The sequence below is a fragment of the Panthera tigris genome, chromosome A1 (assembly GCF_018350195.1).
Source record: "Panthera tigris isolate Pti1 chromosome A1, P.tigris_Pti1_mat1.1, whole genome shotgun sequence".
Taxonomy (NCBI): domain Eukaryota; kingdom Metazoa; phylum Chordata; class Mammalia; order Carnivora; family Felidae; genus Panthera; species Panthera tigris.
Window position 1 is genome coordinate 77,587,206 of NC_056660.1, and position 23,051 is coordinate 77,610,256.

A 23,051-nucleotide genomic window follows, 5' to 3' on the forward strand; every position below is an offset into this window, starting at 1 on the left:
AACGTATCTTGTCCGTGCCGGCTACCGTCGCCGGGGACTCCCCCGACTGTGGTTTGTGCGCATGCCCGGGAGGGCGGGCCGGGTTCCCACTAGGAGGAGGAAGGCGGAGAGGGGAGCAGGTGATGTGGGAGCCGGCGGGGACATTTGCCGGCGACACCGAGCGTGGGCCGGAAGTGGAGGAGCCGCGAGCGGCGCCGCAAGAGCTCCGGGCTAGACCGTGGCGACGGCGGCGGCCCCTCGGCTGGAGGAGGACGATGAGGAGCGACGGAAGCGGCGCGGGGGGACGCTGCCGCGCGGCAACGGGTTCCGTGTCCGCGGCCCACTGCGCAGCCTGCGAGCAGGTCTAAGTAAGTACGGTGCGCGGCCGCCGAGCCGCCGGGTGCGCTCCCGCCGGGGAGGGAGGCGGGGGGCGGCCGGCGGGGCCTCGCGGGCGCCCGGGACCCGAACCGCCTCCCCGGGGGAGCGGGACCCGCTCCGCAGCCCCGCGGCCCGTCGCGGGAGCGGGCGCGCCGGTTACCGAGCGCCTGGCGCTGCCGTGCGGGGCTGGACGCGGAGCGCGTCTCCGAAGCCTGTCGGCTGTCTGGCCAGGAGCGCGCACAGACCGGTACTTAGAGCTCGCCCCTCGCGGCCCGCGCCCTCCCACGCTCCTGGCGAAAGTGACACCGAACTCCCCCAGCTGCGCGGTCAGAGAGGGCCCGCAGAGTCCCGGCCGCTCCCCGCCACCGACAGGTGTAGACCTGCGGATTGCATGGCAGCAAGTTTGGGGTGTCTAAGAAACGGCGCGAGTGCACCCCACGCAATTGAAGTCGACTTTGCCGTCGATTTTTGTCAGCGTTTGCTTTCTGCAAAATGCGATGCTGGTGATACTCCCCGGGGCATCATAACCGAAAACACATCTTTTATTCGGCTGTTTTACATAGGTTCACTAGGTCATAGTAACTGAACATTAAGGCACAAGAGGCTTCCAGTTTTGATGTTTGATTTATATTGATCCTGTCCTGGTTTCTTTGGCCCGGGTGAATACTTATCTGTGTCCATACTTAGATTAATCACATGTCTTTTACCAAGAAGTTGCATTTTATTTGAGTAAACGATAATTTGCTGCCATGCATGTAATGGGATCTCATAATTATGCCACCTAAAACATAGACTGCTCGATTCAGTTAATTGTTGACTTACTATGTGCCAGGCACTGACTACCGAAAATAGAGAATCGAATAGATGAAGTCACGGTCATCGAGGAGCTCCCAGTCTGTGTAAAACAGGTGAATTAATCATTCTGCAGTAGTAAGCGTCACCACATAAATTTGTACGAACTGCAGGATGTGGAATGGTTGGTAGGGGGGAGTAGAGGTCCAGGAAAGGCTTTCTGAAGGAGCTGCTACCTGAACTGGGTTTTGACAGAAAGGTAACGCATTGCCCTATTTATGTCCTGTGTGCACATCCTCCGGTATTCTCCAGTGAGTCTCATCCATTATTTAATCCAAGTCTAGCAGAACTTGTAGTTGTGCTTACTTTCATTCACCCTGCTCTAGTGGATGTTAGAATATTTAAATTTCGTCTTCTAGAAGTGGCTGCATTAACACACTACGTATGACATTTGATGCCAGCAGTTTTTCTGTTACATGTTTCGTCTCCCTTTTAGACGTGAGGAAGTATATATTCAGAGAAGCTAAGTGAGTTGGCAAAGGCCACCTAGCTATTAGCAGACCAGGCCAGGAAACCTGTCTCTTTCCACTGCCCCACGCTGCCTCCCATTGGTAGCTGATTAGAAATGATGACTGTGAACCTGCTTAGGGACGGCTGTGTGTCCAGACCCAGGCACACCACATGCCTTCGCGGGCCCGCTTCTGGCCCCTTGCCCTCTGAGTGACAGGATTTACAAACCAGATTGTGCTGGGTTAACAAGATCACTCAGTGATAGGTTCAGGAAGCTGTCCAGCCTGGCGTTTTTCTAGGGTGTCCTCTCTCTTGTTACTCATCTCATGGGATTCTTTTCCTATTTTTCTGTTTCCCACTAATTTAGAACTCAATTATTACTCAGATTCTAAAATCTTTCCGAACCTTGTTTCATCACCTCAGGGATGCCTGGGGCCCTTATATATGCTTCTTGGATGTTGACCAAAAAAGGTGTTAGTTTTCCTAATTCTTCTAATTAAGATTTTTGCCCCTCAAAATGATACCTTTCATGATAAGTTATTATAGTTTATGTTAATGTTTCTTATGGGTCTTAACTCCTTCAGCAGTGCATTCTACTAAAATTGCAAAGGTGTACTATTTCCAGGGCATGCACTATATGCATTAATGAGTTAGACTAGGGTCTTACCTTTTCTGTAACAGTGTTGTTATAAGAAAATGACTTTTCAGTTCCATCCATCTGGTTTATAGTAAAGTGTCTAGAACAGTACCACTTCATAAGTTGGAAACATACTAAATTTCATTATCAGTCTTTTTTTTTTTTTAGTGTTTATTTTTGAGAGAGAGAGAGAAACAGAGCACGAGCAAGGAAGGGGAACAAAGAGAGGGAGACAGAGAATCTGAAACAGGCTCCAGGCTCTGAGCTGTCGGCCCAGAGCCCAACGCAGGGCTCGAACTCACAAACTGTGAGATCGTGACCTGAGCCGAAGTCAGACGCTTAACCGACTGAGCCACCCAGGCACCCCTCATTATTAGTCTTAATTCTAACATCATTATTTGCATTTTTAGCCTTCGTGGATTTTTTTTAAATGATTTTCTTTCTTACAGATATTTGTAATCTCAGAACAGATTGTGATTGGCTTCCAGTGGCAGTGAGCTGTCCTCTTTGTTCTGTCAGTTGACTCTATCTGCCACCCCTTCCATGCTTCCAGTAAAAGGGGAAGGCACAAAAATGCTCTGTGTCGCCACCTGGTGTGTTTGAGATACCTGCCCAAGCAGAGTTCAGTCCCTGAACTAGTCTGCTGTCCACCATTTTCGTAGGCAGTTGACGCTTCATTTGTCCCTTGGGGCTATTAATACACACTTCTTCATTATTGATGACGTGTGGGTAACCGTTAGGGAAATAGATAATTCATTCTGTGGTGTCTCCCGACACTGATAGCTTTTTGTGTTTCCATTTCAGCTGTGCAGCTGGCATGGTTTCTTCACTTTCCAGTGCTTAGCAGAGAAGGGGATATATCGATGCAGGAAGGCTGAATCTGCATTCTTCATTACTTGAAATGTGATTGGAAACTGAATTCCCCTAGAGTCCTTAATAGTACCGCGGGATACTCGTTCTTCCCCTGTTGTACAGCTGTTAGCAGCTGTTAGAATTTGCTTTCTACTTTTTACAGTCTTGTGAACCTCCATGCTGTTCTGTCACATGTAGGTAGGTTTTTTAATGTATGATTAGTTTTTATTCTTAAAACTATTCCTGAAATTATCAATCTGAGATGGACTCAAGGGTCTTTAAAAATAATAGTACATTGATGAATTAGGAGTTTCTTAGTTGCATTTATAATTGGTTAACCTTTAGTTTGGGGGGAATTCATGTGTCACGCCTAGGTAAACATTGTTTCAAAGACCTTTTTTCTGTCGGCAGAATCAGTAAGTCAGTAGTGCAATGTAAACTTTTGCAGTTAAAAAAATAGAATAATTGGCATTTACTTTTTTGTGTGAGAATTCCAGCCTTTATTAAAGTATAATTTTAAGTGTGATTAAAAGAATAACTTACATACTCTGCTAGTTATTGAGGCAATAATCAAAAAATGTATTCAATTAGTCAGAGAAAGACAAATGTATGACTTCACTCATATGAGGAATTTAAGATACAAAACAGATGAACATAAGGGAAGGGAAGTAAAAATAATATAAAAACAGGGAGGGGGACAAAACATAAGAGACTCTTAAATACAGAGGACAAACAGAGGGTTGCTGGAGGGGTTGTGGGTGGAGAGATGGCTAAATGGGCGAGGGGCATTAGAGAGGACAGTTGTTGGGATGAGCACTGGGTGTTATACGTAGGGGATGAATCACTGGAATCTACTCCTGAAATCATTATTGCACTATATGCTAACTAACTTAGAGGTAAGTCAAAAAATTAATTAATTAAAAAAAAAAAAGGCAACCACACATGAGAAGTGTCAGGCATGTGATGTGAGAGGGGCTCAAATCAGAGCCCCCTTCCCTGCATGGTACTGATGTGACCTGCCAGGCCCAGTCCAATGGCACTGGAGGGGGTGGTGTCTGAGGGCCCTCCTTGCTCCAGACTACCCCAGAACTCAGGCCCAGAAAGGGATGAGGTGGGCCGTGTGTGCATCCCTGTACCTCTGTCTCGGGTTTCTGCCTGACTCCATGGCCCCCTTCAAGGTGTTTTTCAAGGCTAGCTGCTTCCGATCCATTACTTTCAACCAAGGCCTGGACCCAGATGGTCCCAGCGGCTTCTCACTTTTTCCTTCCCACCACAACCCCCACTGCCCCCCAGTCCCCCAGCCCCCAGGGGCCCCTCTGCCCACTGCCTGCCCACTCACTACCTCAGGGGCCACCTGCTGTCAGGGGCTTCTTACGCCCACTCCACCTCCCCCCAGGCTCCCAGCCCCCCGACAGAACTAAGTTCCCTTTGGCCGAGCCCCTCAGCACTGCCACTCCCGGCTCACGCTGACCACCCAGCATGTCACACCATGCCATACCATGCCACGCCATGCCCAGGGTGCAGGCTCTGGCACCACAACCCCAGTCCAGGTCGGTGAGCACACTGGACAAGACAGTCCCTTCTCTCTTTAGAACCCAGTTGCCATGCCTAACCAGAAAAGAGGTGATCCATGGGGTAGTGATGGTTCCTTTCAACAGTGGTGGGCCGGGTCAGCAGCCAGACCGCCTGGGTGCCAGCTCTGCGCATCTTCCCCCCCCACATGTGCCCCATGTGCCCCAGCCACATGACCCTGGGCACATCTGTATGTGGGGGTGGCTGGTACCTATCTTGAAAAGTTCAAGGCGTTACACGAGGAAATATTAGGGTGACCATATATCTGGCTGTGCCCAGAACAGTCCCAGTTTGTACCTGTTGCCCTGTCACAGTTAATCGTGCCTCCTTTCGCTCTCACTAGTGAAGAGAGGCAGAGAGCGTGCTGTGTGCCTGGCAGGATATTCAGGTATTCAATGATTATGACAGTGCTCATTCTTTTTTTTAAGATTTATTTTTTCACTTAATCTCTACCCCCAACGTGGGGCTTGAACTTGCTACCCCAGGATCAAGAGTCACAGGCTCCAGTGACTGGGCCAGCCAGGTACCCCTGTGATGTCAATTCCTGATTGCTGAGGAGTGACACAAATCTGCATGTGATAGAATGACCTAGAACCTGTATGGATGTCAGCTTCCCATGTTGATGCTGTTCTCCAGTATGGGAGGTGTTGCTGTGGAGGAAAACGGGGGGATGTGTACATGGGACCTCTCTTTACTGTTTTTGCATTTTCTTTTGCATCTGTAATTACTTCAAAATGAAAAGTTAAAAAAAAAATGTATCCCTATAGTTTGAGTTTTAGTTCTTGATATATTTAAGTTGTTCTCCTCTTTAAATTTTGGATAAGGAGTTGATAATAGATTACCAGCTTCAGTGGGCAAGCAATAATATTTTTTGGCAGGGAGGAAGTTGATGGTGGTTGTTACTCTGGATTTGAAATTAATCTTTAATGTAGTGTTTGCCATCGTGTACTTTACTTTCACTGGAGAAAATGACCCGAGTTCCATTAACAAAGCAAAAGCAAAGCATTGCAGTGTTCCTAGCAACTCATGATAGTTCCTTATATAGTCCTGGCTTTTCTTTGTCTCTGCCCAGTAATACTTCTAAAACAGGCCGGGTCTGTTGTTTTATTGAAGGTTGTGTAGCCAAACTTATTTTCTACAATTTTAAGTGTGTGCTCTTTAAAAATATGTTTCTTTGATAGTAGTGGTCTGGGAAGGAGACTGAAATATATGATGAATAAAATATCTTACAAACCTCAGTTGAACTATAAAATCACTGTATCTCTGTGCATCTGAGTTTTCTAGAGACTCATTTAAAACATTTTTTTTAATGTTTATTTATTTTTGAGAGAGTGTGAGCAAAGTGGGGGAAGGGCAGAGACAGCAAGAGACACAGAATCTGAAACAGGCTCCAGCTCTGAGCTGTCAGCACAGAGCGTGGCGCGGGGCTTGAACTCAAGGACTGTGAGATCCTGACCTGAGCCAAAGTCAGACACTTAACCAGCTGAGCCACCCAGGTGCCCGGACACTCATTTTTGATCTTGGTGCATACTTAACCTCTCTCACTTACTTTTCAATTACTCCTTAAAGTCAACTGGGCCCTCCAACCTCTACTAGTCAGTTAAGACCATGTATTTTGTAATCTAATGCTTATTTTCCAGTTCTGCCTCTCATTTTTCTCTGTCACCTGTAAAATGAATTTGTGAGACCCTAGGGATTATTCAGTTTAACAGTTTGGTTCAACAGATACGGAAACTGATACCCAAGGTAAAAAGTGATAGACAGGAAGACCCATTATTCAGGGTCCCCATACTTAAATGTGGACTTAGTGATTTGAGAACGTGTGAAGCAGGGTTCATTGGGTAAAAGCCTCACCCAGGTGACACAGAACTTGTGCCTGAGCTGAAAGCTCGCTCTCTCTCTCTCTCTCTCTCTCTCTCTCTGTCGTTTGTCTTATGTTTGTGATCCTTGGGAACCTGAAGAATGTTAGGTGTTTTTGTTAAAGGTATTTATCTTCCAGAATCTAGCAAGCTGTAACAGCGTATTACAATGCACAGAGTATTTAAATTAAAAGAGTACATCATTCTTTTGGAGGTGGGGGAATTCTGTTTTTATTTTATTTTATTTTGTGTTATGTTATGTAATGTTATGTTATGTTATGTTACGTTACGTTACGTTACGTTATTTATTTTTTAATTTTAATTCCAGCATAGTAACATACAGTGCTACACTAGTTTCAGGGATTTATTCTGAGGCTGCAAAAACATTTCAGTATTCTCAGCATGATACAACACATTAACAAATTGTAGGACAAATCATATGGTCATTTTGACATTCGGAAAATCGTTTGAGGGGCGCCCGGGTGGCTCAGTCGGTTGAGCGTCCAACTTCGGCCCAGGTCATGATCTTGTGGTTCATGGGTTTGAGCCCAGCGTCGGGCTCTGTGCTGACAGCTCGGAGCCTGGGGCCTGCTTTGGATCCTGCGTCGCCCTCTCTCTCTGCCCCTCCCCCATCCCCCCTCTCAAAAATAAGTAAACATTTAAAAATGTATTTTAAAAAAGATTTGAAATAATTGAACATCATTTCATGATAAAAACTCTCAACAGAGTGGGTATAGAGGGAATACACTTCAATATAATGAAGGCCATGTATATAAAAATCCCAAAGCAACATTGTACTCAGTGGTGGAAAACGGAATGCTTTTCCCCTAAGATCAGGAACACGACCAGGAAGTCCACTCGCCTCACTTTTAGTGTTCTATTACTGGGGGTGCCAGCTGTAGGAGGCTTCAGTGTGGCCTCTTCTCTCCATTTTGTCATTGAGTTTCTTCTGTCAGTCCTCGGGTTGATTTCCAGCGTATTTCAGGTGATTTGATGGCTACCTGGTTGTGTTCCTGGGCCAAGACAAGTGCTGCCGTCCTCCTCTCCCTGTAGTACATCATTCTTAATGTGAGGGTGACACATCTGCAGAGGGAAAGGCAGTAAGGTTCTAGGGTTAGGCAGTATGGAACAGTGGTTTTTAAACTTTCTGGTCTCAGAACCCCTTTACATTTTAAAAAATTGTCAAGGATGCCAAAATGTTTTTGACATGTGTACTATACACAGATTTATTGTGTTAGAAATTAAAGCTAGGAGTTTGTAAAATATATAACGTCATTTTAAAGTGGCAGTAAAAAAATCCTTACATATTCACAATTTAAAAAAAAATTTTTTTTTAACGTTTATTTATTTTTGAGACAGAGAGAGACAGAGCACGAGCAGGGGAGGGTCAGAGAGAGAGGGAGACACAGAATCTGAAGCAGGCTCCAGGCTCTGAGCTGTCAGCACAGAGCCCGACGTGGGGCTCGAACTCATGGACCGTGAGATCATGACCTGAGCCGAAGTCGGACGCTTAACTGACTGAGCCACCCAGGCGCCCCCACAATTTATTTTTATCCAAAACATCTGTCTTTGCAGAACAATTAATGAGGAGTGTGGCGTTGTTTTACATTTCTGTAAATATCTTTAATGTCTGCTTAAATGGAGGCTGGCAGATTATTATCATCCTTCTGCATTCATTCTCCTAAGGTAGGTGGTTTTAGGTAAACTCTGAAGAAAATTGGGCTCACATAACCCTGCAGTTGTCAAGGGAGGAGTATCGTGGCTGTTCTTTGATAACTGCAGTATTCAACAGATGGTAGTCACACTGTAGAATCCGAAGCCTGTATCAAAGAACTTTTCGTCTTTGTCACATTGACATCCAAAAGCTTATGTTATAATGAATTTTTATCCATGCTGGATCATGGGACATCATTCATTGGTGACTTGGAAAATACTAGTTTGCCGTGTTGGGCAGATTCTTCCAAATGTTGAGTCATTTCGTAGGTTGTCAAAAGTCACGTTTGCTAATATCGTCACCACCACGATGCCATCAGAAGAGTCTCCGAAGTCATGGGATGCTATTGGCCACTTCACATTCATTTTTCATAAAATGTCTACTAGACATCTAAGTCTGAATGACCATACTTTATCAGGTGGCTGTATCAGTAAAAATGTTGTCACCTAGAAAAGCAGCTGGGTCAGCTCACAGCTCAGAATTTCAGCATTCAGCGCTGGTGTTGTTTGTGTCCTCCGCATTTTGTCACACAGAATATTAAAGATGTGTACTCACTGGTTGAGATATAATCCTTCCCATTTTGTCACACAATATTAAAGATGTATATTCACCCGTTGACATATAATTACATGAATATTTTTTGCGGCTTTCTCAGTGACATTCTTATGTAAAAATGACTTTTCTTCCCTTCCTGGAATCCATGGGGATAAAGAATATGATTCTTAAGTCTTGGTGCCTCTGCCTTGATTCTTGCTGCCTGTCATTGGTTTTGTACCATAAATGCGAATGTCCAACAGTGAAAAGCCAAATAGAGTATAGGCAAATACGGTATAATTGTAATATTGATCTTGAAGACCCTATAAAGGGTCTTGGTGACCCCTGCGAGTCTGCATTGGCATAGGAAGATCTCAGGTTTAAGAGGGACCTCAAAGATCATCCAGTTCAACTGCTCTGATTTCCTCTACACTGGGATTGCCAGGTGTTTACTTAGTTATGCTTAAATACTTCCAGTTCCTGTGAGTAATTGTGCTGAGTAAAAATAAGTGGCATAGACAGTTCTTTGATGGCAAGTAAGAGAAATTCTTAATCCTGGAGTTATGCTTTGTCCTGTGTTTTAAGAATTTGCGTACATTTCCACTTGTTTTCTATAAGTAATTGAACATGATGAAACGCAGGGATTACTAAAAATTATGTTGTAAAGGACACATAGTTGTGGTTTTATTTTTCTGTTGGTGTATTTAAGGACAGTTGTGATCTTTGATTTTCATTGTCTCTTCTATACTGAAATGAACTTATGTTAGACACGCACTGTTATGTATGCCCATGTCTGTTTCCTGAGTAGATCACGAGCCACTTGAGAACAGGGGCTGTACATTTACAATTTTTAAATAGTCTGTAGTGCCTAAACACTGTTATTCACCCGGTAGGGTCCACATATGTGTGTGGCATTGTCTTTAATCTGTAAATAGTGTGGTAGGACACACTGGAATCTGATGAGGCTGGGAAACCAAGTATGGGTGCTTCAGTGGCCCGGCTGGCTTTGAGAAATCCCCCGGGCTTGGCGGTAGTGTCCTAAGGACTCGTGTCATTGAGGATGGGCATGACTGATCTCTTTTATTTAAATATTTTTCCTCGGAATGGGAGCATTTGCGTTTCTCCAAGGACATACGTATGAGGGAACGCACGAGGTAATTCATGGAGATCAGAGGAGCATGCCCTCACTAACCCTGCTGACTTCGCACTCTGCTCACACTAGCCAACCTGGTGGTTCTGACACATTTACAGCTTCAAATTGTTTTTGTTTTTTAGTCTTAAATTGGTTATTGTATACTTATAATGGTCTAATACTTAAATACCTGAAGCATATGGAGCACTCAGCTGAATAAAACAAGTTAATCAGGACCATAAAATTCTCAAGATGATCGTCACCAGACCTGTAAGTTGTATTCATAGGATTAAAGTGCTTATATAGTACATCAAGATGTTGCTGATGCTTCAAAACTATTCTTCTGAAAGGAAAACTATCCTAATTATTTCTACTTTGTCATAATAAAATCATAATAAAAATTAGTCATGTTTTCAATAGATTATTTTATTTTATTTATTTTTATTTTTGAGAGACAGAGCACGAGCAGGGGAGGGGCAGAGAGAGAGGGAGACACAGTGTCCGAAGCAGGCTCCAGGCTCCGAGCTGTCAACACAGAGGCAGACGTGGGGCTCGAACTCAAGAACCACGAGATCATGACCTGAGCCGAAATCAGATGCTTAACCTGAGCCAGCCAGGCGCCCCTCAATAAATTATTTCTTGAGACGTGCTTACTAATATCACTATGATACCTCTAATCACTTGGTCTAAATAAAAAGCACAAAATTATTTTTTAGGTTGATTGTTTTTCATTCGGAGTCAAGACCTGTGCATGTTATGATAATATGCTTATTTTTGAAATTATAACACAGTAATTAAATTTTAGTTTAACATATTATTATATATTGAGCCCCAGAATTTTACCTATGGTTTTTGAAAAAGTATTTGTTTATACATCATGCTTTTTTTGTTTGTTTGTAAGTAATGTAAAGCATGGAAAATGTGAGGCGGAGAAGGTTGTGGTTAGTTGTAGAGCAGTTTGAGGTGTCAGTGAAATATCAGGTATTCAAGGAACGGATAAACCGAGATTGTAGGTGGAGTAAACATAGAGAATCAGAATGATTTATACACGAGTGTGATACTCGGAGTCATGAAAAAGAATGAAATTGCTGAGGGAAAGGAGGTAGATGGACAGGACCTTGGGAAATGCCTCTGTTTGGGGTGGGTCAGAGGGAGCAACTCTGGAATTTGAGTTACTGGACGCTGAGGGAGAGTCCGCGTTCGGTGCTGCTTAGGGTTTTGGGGCTGCGGTGTGGATTGAGAGAATTTGCTGGATTTGTTAGCAGGTGAGGTACACTTTTTGTGAGAGATCGTGGTGGGAGCTTGCGCATCACATTCTCAGTGAGTAGTTACTGGGGTGGTTTAAGCCACAGGTAGATGGGCTGTAGAGACATTTGACATGCGAGGCCTGGTGTGATAAAGTGGCAAGAGCAGAACTGAGGGTTGGGAATAAGTCACATATTCAAGATGTAGGCATGAGGTGAAAACATGATAATGACGGAGAGGCCTGGAAGGTGACAGGGTGTCTGTCGGTTGGCTGAGTTTCTGCCGTCTTCAGGTCTAACGAATGCCTTTTCCCTCGAGGCACCTTTCTAGTTGGTGTCAACTTTGGTTTAACTTTGAACGTATTTAACTCACCATTTCTGTGGATTGTTTATGATACTAACGTGACGAATTTGAGCACGCAAAAGAAGCCGGCAGATGAATCGATGTCTTCTGGCAGCACATTTGATAAATGTTTGTCCGGTAAAACGCACTCTCGGGTGTAGCCAGTTGCCTTGCGCATTGTCCGTGACCGGCGGCTGGATAGCCGCACTCTGGAGACCTGATAGACTATACCTGGCACCACTTCTGTCCCCTCTGTTGAAGGACATGGGATAGAAAACCCAGCACGTCAGCATCAGGTGTGTTGTCCCCAGATAATAATAGCTCAGGCCGTGGAGAGGGAGGGGACATGTGGGTGGGAGCAGATGCCACCCTGACTTGGCTACTTCTTGCTCCTCGGGAAGTAGTATCTTTTGTAATAGCACGTGGACACTGAGTCCGACTCGGCAGAGGACATGCCAGTTACGGGTCAGATCCCCGCTGCCGGAAGCCCCTCTTCATCCTTCCCCTTGGACATGTGTCGCCCTACTCAGGGCCTGCTTCATCCACATTTAGCTCACCATGAGGGGTCAAGTTTACCGTGCACAATGTTGCTTAGAAACGGCTGCTATCCCACCTTTATCAGGTTTCCAGGGAAACAGTGCTAGAAGGTTAACCAGAGGTCATTTTTTTCATGCTAGAGAAAAGGTTTTGTTAACCCTTTACCTACACGAATTTATTGGCAAAATAGATGGCAACTTACATACCACTAGCTGTAGGATCCGTGCGGTGTACCGTTTCAGAGGTACTGCGCGTTGGCAGTGACTTTCGTAACATCTGGGTCTATATGAAATTGTTTTTACGTGCCAGCAGGTGACTCCAGTAACTGTGTTCTGCTGATGGTTTCAACAAATTTAGTAAATAAAAACATCCTTCCTGGGGCGCCTGGGTGGCTCAGTCAGTTGAGCGTCCGATTTCGGCTCGGGTCGTGATCTCGCAGCTCGTGAGTTCGAGCCCCGCGTTGGGCTCTGTGCTGACAGCTCGGAGCCTGGAGCCTGCTTCCGCTTCTTTCTGTGTCTCCCACTCTCTCTGCCCCTAACCCACTCGCATTCTGTCTCTGTCTCTGTCAAAAATAAATAAACATTAAAAAAAATTTTTTAAAAATAAAAATAAAAACATCCTTCCTATTCGAGGCTTGCTTGTTCCAGTTCCCTTAAGAGCATAGAGGTGTGACACAGACTGGGGAGCAGAAATTACTATCAAATTGGGTCAGGTAAGAGTAAGGCGGTCTGTGAGTAGAGGTCTCTGTCTAAACCACCAATAAATATGCCAAAGCGTATTAAAAAGGGGACAGCACACTCTCAAGTGTGTACTTGAGAGCAGTTTTTATTAATCTGTCCTTAGAATTGATTTCCATTTGAGATTCCTCCAAATGGATTGACATTTATTCTGGCTTCCACCGTTTAAGATTATAAAATTTCCTTTGTTTATCACAAAGAGCTTTAGTTAAGGTGCCTTTTCAGGAATGCTTTCTGGAAAACCGTAAGTTTAATTCTTGTTATTTCTAACCAAAAGTGGACTCACATATGCCATTTTTCTAATGTCCAGTCTTAAATATATGTTCTCAGTACTCAGAATACAGTTATGTTTTCTTAGAAGGCTAACAATGTACATACATTATTTATTCATTTAAAAAACATTTTAGTTTGGAATATATGTAAAGTGGTGTCCTACCCAGTAGAGATAACAGTAGTGAAAAAGAGAAAAATGGTTCTTGGCTTTATAGATTTAAATTCAATATTATATGTTGAAGTTAGAAATTAAAGAGGCTACTTTGAAAAAGATAATTTTTCCAAGTTTGAATAATTGAAAATTGTAACTCTTTTTTCTGTATGTTTGATATATATGTATATATGAAATGTTCAAGTAGTTTTTGGTAACAGTTTTGTTTGATTTGAAAACTGAGTCAACTCCTGATTATCCACGATATAGGAACCCTTATCAAATTTCTAGATTTGCTTGGCACATTCTGATGTTGAATTTAATTTGAGCAGAACATGGTTAAGAACATAGTGGTGTAGCTAGAAACACTAGTCACAAAGGCAAATAAAGTTCATTTATCTATAGTATCTGTAAATGCTTTTCACATTAGTTTCATTTGGTGATGCTGACCAGCCTTATATGTAGGCATTTAAAAAATTATTCCACTGAAAAGGGAATTCAGACTGGAAATAAGTGATAAACACAAGATTGTTCAGCAGCTATATGGTAGAGCAGAATTTTAGGGTCATGGAATTTTAGCCGTGTGTTTTTTCCTACTAAATCACCAAATGAATGGTGTTTCAATTAGTCCTCTCTCTGATACCACTGTCACAAATGATTGGCTTTAACTATGAAAAAGACAGTAAAATTGTTCACTGAAGACATACATACCTTAAGTGGTGTCTTATTTTCCAAATAGTGCAGTGCTCTAGTATGTTGGAATTTCTTATCCCAGACCTTGTTAATCCTAATCATTACACAGAATTTTTTTATTTTGATGTATAAAGTTAACAATGATGTGTTTTCACCTTTCTCCAGTACAGCGCTTGGTACAAATGAAAATCCTTGACAATCATTTGTACTTAAAAAAAAATAAATAAAAGTAAGTAAACATGAGATGAAAAGTTTAAGTGGGCCAGATATGTTGTTGAGACTCGCGCACTGCGTTGAAGGGATGTGGCGTAGCCCTGTGTGATCCAAGCTGTCGATAAATAGCCGTCAGAGAGGCTATTATTATGAGAGGCATTGGTTGATGAGCGATCTGGAATATTGGCCTATTTGGCTGCTCTGAAGCAGCCCCTCGCAGTTCTGGTTTTTAACCAGGTCGTGACACCCAGTGCTCGGGTGCTTTTAAGCTTGAATTTTTTGTTTGACTTTCTGTACCTGCTGTTCTCTAGCTCACCATGGTGTTCATGTAATAAAACTTGCTACAGCTGGGTGGCAGTGTTGACCACAGAGAAACTTCAGGAAAATGCTGTGCTGTTGGTTTATGTTCAGAGAGAGTCATTTGAATAAGAATTCAAATTTGAAAGTGTATGTTCAGCGAGCTAGTAAGTAAGGTATGTTTGGTGAGGTAGTGGTGAAATGTCAAATCTGTTAAATCATCTAACTCGCCTTTGTGGCCAATCTAATTTAATTTGGTTTTATGATATTTTTTTTCAGTATTTAATTCAGTGAACAAAAATGTCAAGTTTATTAGCTTATGGAATACAGTAAAATTTTAAAAATCAGTCGTTAACAATTATCTATGAAATTTAAGAATAACTTCTTTATGGTAGTTTTGTTTGCGAGTAAAAGAGGATTTAATATTTTTTAAAACTCGGCAAACGTATAAGTAGATGACTGCTACATAAGAAAGCTTACAACGTACCTCACTTTTTTTGCTTTTTTTAAGACAGTATGCATAAAGTTTTTTACTTGATAACCAAAAGATATTGACTTAAAGTGCTTTTCTTCTGTATTTTCTTTTATCAATTATAATTTTCAGAAATCTTTAAAAACATTTTTCTCCAATAAGTCATTTTCTTCATTTTTCTCTGGTTCTCAAATAGAATTGCTGTGTCTTCGTTTCACACTTCTCCCCCAGGTGTTTATGGCCTTTCCAATACGTCATACTAATCTGGATTGACTCATGATGGGAAATTGTAATAAGGGCTATATAAAAGATTGTACCTTATTTCATGATACTAGCAGTCTGAAATTTCTTTTTAATCCAGTGTGAAAGAAATTATTGAACTCTTTCTCAAAAATGATGCAATGCTGGAAACTAGTAGTCAATTTAAATAAATTATTGTTTAACTGGGAAGTCCTTCAGGTAGAGAAGAAAATATTTTATTCTTACCTCAGTTTGTTTAGGTACAATTTATAATGTGAAAAAGAAAATTGACAGTAAATTAGATCAGCTTGATCTTGACTAATTAGAATATATTAACTATCTCTTTAATAAAATTTGCCTTCAACCTGCCTAGCTCAGTGAAGTTGTAGGATACAAAATGAATATGTGAAAATCTGTTGTTTCTTTATACTAATAATTATCAGAAAGAGAAATTAAAGAAAATGGTTTTGTTTATAACTCCATAAAAAAATAGAGTACCTAGGAATAAGTTTAGTCAAGGAAGGGGAAGACCTCTACCCTGAAAACTATAAGACAAATATGAAAGAAATTGAAGAAAACACAAATAAATGGAAAGATAATTCTGTTTTCATGGATAAGAATTGTTATTATGTCCATATTACCCAAAACGGTGTACGAGTACAGTGCAATCACTACCAAAATTACAATGGCAATTTTTACAGAAATAGAACAGTGATCTTACAATTTGCGTATGGAACCACAAAAGATCCCAACTAGCCAAAGCAATCTTGAGAAAAAAAAACAAAGCTGGAGGCATACTCCCTCATTTCTAACTATATTACAAAGCTATGTCAAAACAGTGTGGTATTGGCATAAAGACAGACACAGTGATCAATGGTGCAAAATAGAGTCCAGAAATACACCTACACATAGATGGTCAATTAATTTACAACAGAGAAGCCGAGAATACACAATTGGGGCAAATGGTGCTGGGAAAACTGGACATCCACATGCAGAAGAATGAAACTAGGGCACTACTTTACACCATACGCAAAAATTAACTTAAAATGGATTAAAGACTTTAAGATCTGAAACCATAAAACTCCTAGAGGAAAACAAAGTAGTGAGCTCCTTGACGTTGTCTTGGCAATGATTTTTGGATCTGTGACACCAAAAGCAGAGACAACAAAAGCAAAATAACTAGGTGGGACTACATCAGACTTAAAAAGCTTCTACACAGCAAGGGAAATCAACAAAATGAAATGACTGAAGGGGAGAATATATTTGCAAAGCATATATCTGATAAGGGATTAGTATCTAAAGTATATAAAGAACTCACACAACTCAGTAGCAACAAAACAATATGATTATGAAATAGAAGATCTAAATAGAAGTTTTTCCAGAGAAGACATACAGATGGCCAACAAGTACCCGAAAAGATGTTCAGCATCACTGATCAGGGAAATGCAAATGAAAAACCACAGTGAGATGTTACCTCACACCTGTCAGAATGGGTATTATCAAAACGACAAGAAATAAATATTGACGAAGACATGGAGAAAAGTACCCTCGGGCACTGTTGGTGGGAATGTAAATTGGTGCAGCCAAGGAAAAATAGTTTGGAGGGTTCCTCAAAAAATTAAAAATACAACTACCATATGATCCAGCAATTCTGCTTCTGGCTGTTTATCCAAAGAAAACAAAACCGCTGACTCGGGAAGCTATATGGACACCCATGTTCATTGCAACATTATTTACAATAGCCAAGATATGGAAACAACCTAAGTATCCATTGACGGATGAATGGATGAAGAAAATATGACATGTACACACAATGAAATATTACCAAGCCATAAAGAAGAATGAAATCTTGCCATTTGCCACAAAACAGATGGACTTGAGAGCATTATGCTAAGTGAGATAAGTCAGAGAAAGACAAATCTGTATGATTTCATTTATGTGTGGAACAAGAAAGAAAGAAAGAGAAAGAAAAACACCTAAACCCCAATTTTACAGATACAGAGAACAGGTGGCTGGTTGCCAGAGGCAGGGATGGAGGAAATGGGTGAAGGGGATCAAAATGTACAAACTTCCAGTTATAACATGAATTGTTTGGGGACATTAGGTACAGCTTGGCCGCTATCATTAATACTGTAGTGCATACTCATGAGGTGCTGGGGGGGCTCTGTTGAGCGTCCAACTTTGGCTCAGGTCACGATCCTGCGGTTCGTGGGTTCGGGCCCCACGTCAGGCTCTGTGCTGACAGCTCGGAGCCTGGAGCCTGCTTCAGATTCTGTGTCTCCCTCTTTCTCTGCCCCTCCCCTGCTCATTCTCTGTCTCAAAAATAAAGATTAAAAAAAAATTTTTTTTTTAAATACCGTATTGCATACTTGGAAGTTGCTAAGAGAGTGGATCATAGAAGTTCTCATCACAAGAAAAAGAATTTTGCAGCCATGTTTGGTGACAGACGTTAACTAGACATACCGTGATCGTTTCTCAATATAGACAAAGATCCTTACGTTGTACACTTGAAAACAATAAAATGTATGTCAGTTATGCCTCAATACAAAAAAGAAATTCTCTCAACCTACCTAGCCCACTGGTGGGCACACCAGGAGCTTCGGGATCATGCTCGTTGGCCTTTGGGCTCTTCGTCCTGAGGAGCTGGGAGCACAGCCGTTGACTTACGCCCCTGAGCCTCCGTTGCCTCATAAAAATTTGGGAACAGGGCATCAGCTGATTTTTGTGTCAAATCAAGGAGGATGCATTAATGAAAGTCCCTGACAGTAATTAAGCACTTTTTTAGAAAAATGTATATATTTTGATGAATATTTGTATTTTGTAATCCTAGCAGTGGAAGCAGAAAGGAGACTATTGAGACCAGAAGGAACAGGGGAATTTGGACAACGGTGGATGGAATGATGTAGCCTTCCAAGGGTTCTCTTAGTGCCGTGATTTACTGTCACATGGATTTAACTTTTAAAATAACGTAAGTTGAATTACTGATTCTCTCTCTCTCTCTCTTTCTCTCTTTTTCTTTAGGACACTTACGGAGAGCTACAATGGAAAAATCCTGGATGCTGTGGAACTTTGTTGAAAGATGGCTAATAGCTTTGGCTTCGTGGTCTTGGGCCCTTTGCCGTATTTCTCTTTTACCTTTAATAGTGACTTTTCATCTGTATGGAGGCATTATCTTACTTTTGTTAATATTCGTGTCAATAGCAGGTATTCTGTATAAATTCCAGGATGTATTGCTTTATTTTCCAGAGCAGCCATCTTCTTCACGCCTTTATGTTCCCATGCCCACTGGTATTCCACATGAAAACATTTTCATCAGAACCAAAGATGGAGTGCGTCTGAACCTTATTTTGATAAGATACACTGGAGACAATTCGCCCTATTCCCCGACTATAATTTATTTTCATGGGAATGCAGGCAACATAGGTCACAGGTTACCAAATGCATTGCTTATGTTGGTTAACCTCAAAGTTAATCTTTTGCTTGTTGATTATCGAGGATACGGAAAAAGCGAAGGAGAAGCGAGTGAAGAGGGACTCTACCTGGATTCTGAAGCTGTGCTAGATTACGTGATGACTAGACCTGACCTTGACAAAACAAAAATTTTTCTTTTTGGCCGTTCCTTGGGAGGAGCGGTGGCTATCCATCTGGCTTCCGAAAATTCACATCGGATTTCGGCCATTATGGTGGAGAACACGTTTTTAAGCATACCGCATATGGCCAGCACTTTATTTTCATTCTTCCCAATGCGTTACCTTCCTTTATGGTGCTACAAAAACAAATTCTTATCCTACAGAAAAATCGCTCAGTGCAGAATGCCTTCTCTTTTCATCTCTGGGCTCTCCGACCAGTTAATTCCACCAGTAATGATGAAGCAACTCTATGAACTGTCCCCGTCTCGGACTAAGAGATTAGCCATTTTTCCCGACGGGACTCATAATGATACGTGGCAGTGCCAGGGCTACTTTACTGCCCTGGAACACTTCATCCGAGAAGCAATAAAAAGCCGTTCTCCCGAAGACATGGCACAGACCTCACCCAACGTCACGATTATATGATGCTCTTCTGTTTGATTAACGCACTGTATTTTAATTTGCGCGGAACGGTAAAGAATGTTCCTTTCTACAAGTGTGTTATGTCTGTACTTGTCTGAAGAGTGACATTAAACCCTGAAAGGACTTCAGTGCTCCTTTGAGACGATCCAAATAGTTTTTGACATGTGAAGAACTGTAATTCTTGGGATTATTTCATAGTTTTCATCAAACCTTTCAATGTGGTCATGTATCCGTATCTTTCGTTTAATATGCCAGTATAATAGCATATTGTATTCAAAAGTTTCTTGTTGCCAAAATGGTGTGCTTCGCGTGGCACTTGGATCCGTGGCTGGGTGTGGAAGGAGATCTGCCAACGAGAAACCTTTGAGTATTATTCCTTTAGTAAGTACCGGGACAATCATGGCAAGCAAACTTAGTTCTGTAACTGCATTCTTCACCTTAAAAGTTAAAATGAAATGCATGATGGTATTTTAGTCCTTGAATTATGCAATGCATCGTTTTTACTGTAAATAGCACTGGTCATTGACCGACGTATACGGTAACCTGGGTTATATCTATTTTGATGTAAACTCTATTTTGTTTTCGGCGAGAAGTGAAGTCGAGGCCTGTGTGCCGGCTGCCATTGCATTTTGCTCTGGTGAATGCTGAGATCCAGCTTTTTCTTACAAGTAAATGGGACCCCATTTTCCAATATAAATGTACCGTGTTTTGTTAGGTACAGTCTGGATCATAGCATGTAAAAATAGAAATTTAGAATTTTACTGCAGCTTTGATGTGCACATTTGAACTTTTTAACATTTGTAATTTTGGTGGCAAAGAGAATTTTAGCTTCTGTCGATTTTGTAAGTCTACAGCTCAACCACTAATAGCGATCATAATGACAATTAGAACTTGTTTAAGAAATAAATTGGCGAGGCTTATCATTACATGATTGTACAGACTATTTTACAGAAATTCCCACACTTGAGTTTTAAGTCCAGTATCTAGGTATATCTAGCCCACAACAGCCAAGATATCATTTATTGGACTTTCTGAAAATAAAAGTTACAAAATCAAAAGCAAAAAACCTGTTCTTTGGTTTAATGTTTCAGTTGTTCTTATATAGAGCATTAAAAGACAGTTTCAGGAAGTTTTCTTTCTTTTTCTCCTCCACATAGGAGTGTGGGAATGAAGGAACTCAAGAAGTTTTTCTTACAGAACCTATTACCACATTTAACAATTATGTGGCTAGAAGTGAGAAGTAGTATTTAGACATAGAGAAGAGTAAGAAAAAAAAAAAGAGCCCCGTAAAACTTGCAGAACATACCTTAAAAAATATAAGCTATGGGGTATAATTGTGCTACGTTGTTTCAGGCTGTCCTCAAAAATTAGATGTAATTGAGCTCTGTACATTATGTCAGCTTTAACATAGAATATTTTGAATATTTAGCTATATTTATTGGCTTTGTGCAAGCGGCTAGAGCAGAGAAATCATGGGTCAATATTCTTGACCTTAATTTTAGAATCTTTCCATGGAGATAGGGCTAGAGATACTTTTGCCAAATAACATTCTTATTCACTTTATGTCAGTATTTAGAAAAAAATTCTAGCAAGTATGATTTCCTGTTTTTCTATAAATTATTGTTTAAAAGTCATGCTTTAAAAAAAAAGTTGGTAATGCATATCATGGAAGGCGTATTTTTATGTATAAATTCCCCACAATTAAAGGATACTTTTCATCTTATTGGTCATTGCGATGTAGAATGACTCTCCTAAATAGTAGTGTATTCAAAAGAAAAAAGTTAATACAACAATCGTAGTGTACTTAGACATGAGCTTACTTGGTGCACCTTAGCTTGTATCATCTTTAAGGTTTGGAGTACCTTTGTATGTTTCCCTGTAACCATTTAGCGTAGTACTTGTGAAGGGGTTTATCCACTTTAGTTGTAATGAGTATTATGCTGATGAAGTATAAAAGCTTTTTCTTCATCAGTGTTTTGTTCTTATGCTGCTTTTTTTTTTTTTTAAGGTTTATAAACAAATTTTTTCCCCCCTCTAAAGCCAGGCTTTCAAAAGTTGCACAGTACTCGTGTATTCGCCCCCACCTTCATTCTCTTCGGATTAAGGGGCATTTGTTCCTGCAGCAGAGGGAAGGGACTGTGTTTAGGGTGGTAGGACATCTTTCTTTCCTGGCTTCTGTATCTGAGATTTCCTTAGATGGGAAGAGGGCAGAAAACAAACTCTTGTGGTCAGGGGTCCATGAAGCCTGTGACATCGTTTTTTCACAACATGTCTAATTTTGTGGCCAAAGCAGTTGGTCTTAATAAAATGTGAATTCTTCATGAGTCACTCCTTCATTGGGACCCAGGTTTTAGTGGGAATAGAAGTGTGTCCACCTCGTGTATTAATTCCTGGCTCATTTTGCAAGAGCAGCTGTAGTAAGAGTTTATGAATGAATTTTAAGTTTTTAAGCTACTGTAAACTTGGAAATCCTAGAATGATTTTAAATCTGTCAAGATACAATTCATTTAGAGAAAGTTCCGATATTTTAAAAGGGATTATTGGGGCGGGGCGAGTGGGGGATGGCAAAAAGGACACTCAAAAGGAGATTGTAGAATATGGGGAGAAATAGTTTGTGATGCATAAAAGGTGCTAAATGAAGAGAAATGGCTGGAAAGGGATACGTGACGTGGTTCTTCAGTGTCGATCCAGGAAATGACAAAATGACTAACCAATAAGGTTGGGCGAAAAGGCTGCCTAACTGTGCAGAACAAAACGTTCGAATGCATGTCGCCTCTAACCAAGAAAGTGACTAGAGCACCTGACATTGCAAATACCTTGACTGTAAAGTTGGCATTTTTATCAAAATGGTATTTTCGATTTTGTTACAGGGCAGCTTAAACTGATTTTTTTTTCATGATGAGCTGTAGACACTTGGTAATCACCCAAGTTCCAGCTTTGGTGATGTGTCAGTTGCATTGTGGTTCTCACTGAGAATTCATACCACCCGATGCATTTATATTCATTTCCTATTTTTGTAAGATTTGGTTTGAGGTGGGAATAGGTTTGTTTGGTCCAATACGGAATGAAGGCCATATTCAATTTTATATAAATTATCTCCCAATCTCAGTTTAAGAGAAGTTTCATTGTTGAGTCCCTTTCTTCCTTAAGGTTAGGAAAAAATAGGGTAAACTTTTTAAAGGATGTCACAGAAGTCACTTTTAAAATTAGGTCATGATTGAGATGTATTGAGCTCCTCCAGTGACCACTCCCCTCCACTTTTCCTATTAAGTTTGACAACAATTATGAAGAAAAAAGACTGTGAAAAATACTAGTTATAATGCTTTTGGATTATCCACTTAAGTTTGTGTATTTTCATATCACTCAGGTAAAGTTGGAAATGACAGAGCACAGACATCTATTTTTTAAATCAATAGGGTAGAAAATGAAAAGCCCTTCTGTTTATTTATATTACCATATATGCAATCATCTTAGCTAATCAGACATAATATATTCATTTGTATAGCAAAATAAATGCATTCATCCTAATTAAAGTCAACACGTTTTTGCCAAATGGTGCAAATATACCTCCATTTATATTTTGTATCTTAAAATTGTAGTTTAAAAATAGGACTATGTATAAGAGACACTTTTTACAAAAAGTGCCATATATACATATGTAACAGGGATGAGTGTGTGTTGTTTCATATAATTTATAACAATTTCTGTCAGTACAGTGAATACTGAAAATGTGTTTTCAACACATCTAGGTACATTCAGGATAAGAGAAGTTAACCCAGTCTCATGATGTAAATCATATTTTTGTTATTTGCCATATTTTATTTGAAGCAGTAATACAAT

The 23,051-nt window shown here is 41.0% G+C and overlaps 1 protein-coding gene across 1 annotated transcript; it reads left to right on the forward strand.

Moving 5' to 3' along the window:
* The first annotated feature begins 100 nt into the window (after positions 1–100).
* Positions 101–21,532, forward strand: ABHD13 (abhydrolase domain containing 13). Its single transcript, XM_042980027.1, has 2 exons — positions 101–347; positions 18,181–21,532. The coding sequence occupies exon 2, from the start codon at positions 18,201–18,203 to the stop codon at positions 19,212–19,214; it is 1,014 nt and encodes a 337-aa protein (XP_042835961.1). The 5' UTR covers positions 101–347; positions 18,181–18,200; the 3' UTR covers positions 19,215–21,532.
* Positions 21,533–23,051: the final 1,519 nt, after the last annotated feature.

Excerpts from the sequence above, each read along its gene's own strand:
- ABHD13 (XM_042980027.1), top strand. The coding sequence starts at position 18,201 with ATGGAAAAATCCTGGATGCTGTGGAACTTTGTTGAAAGATGGCTAATA.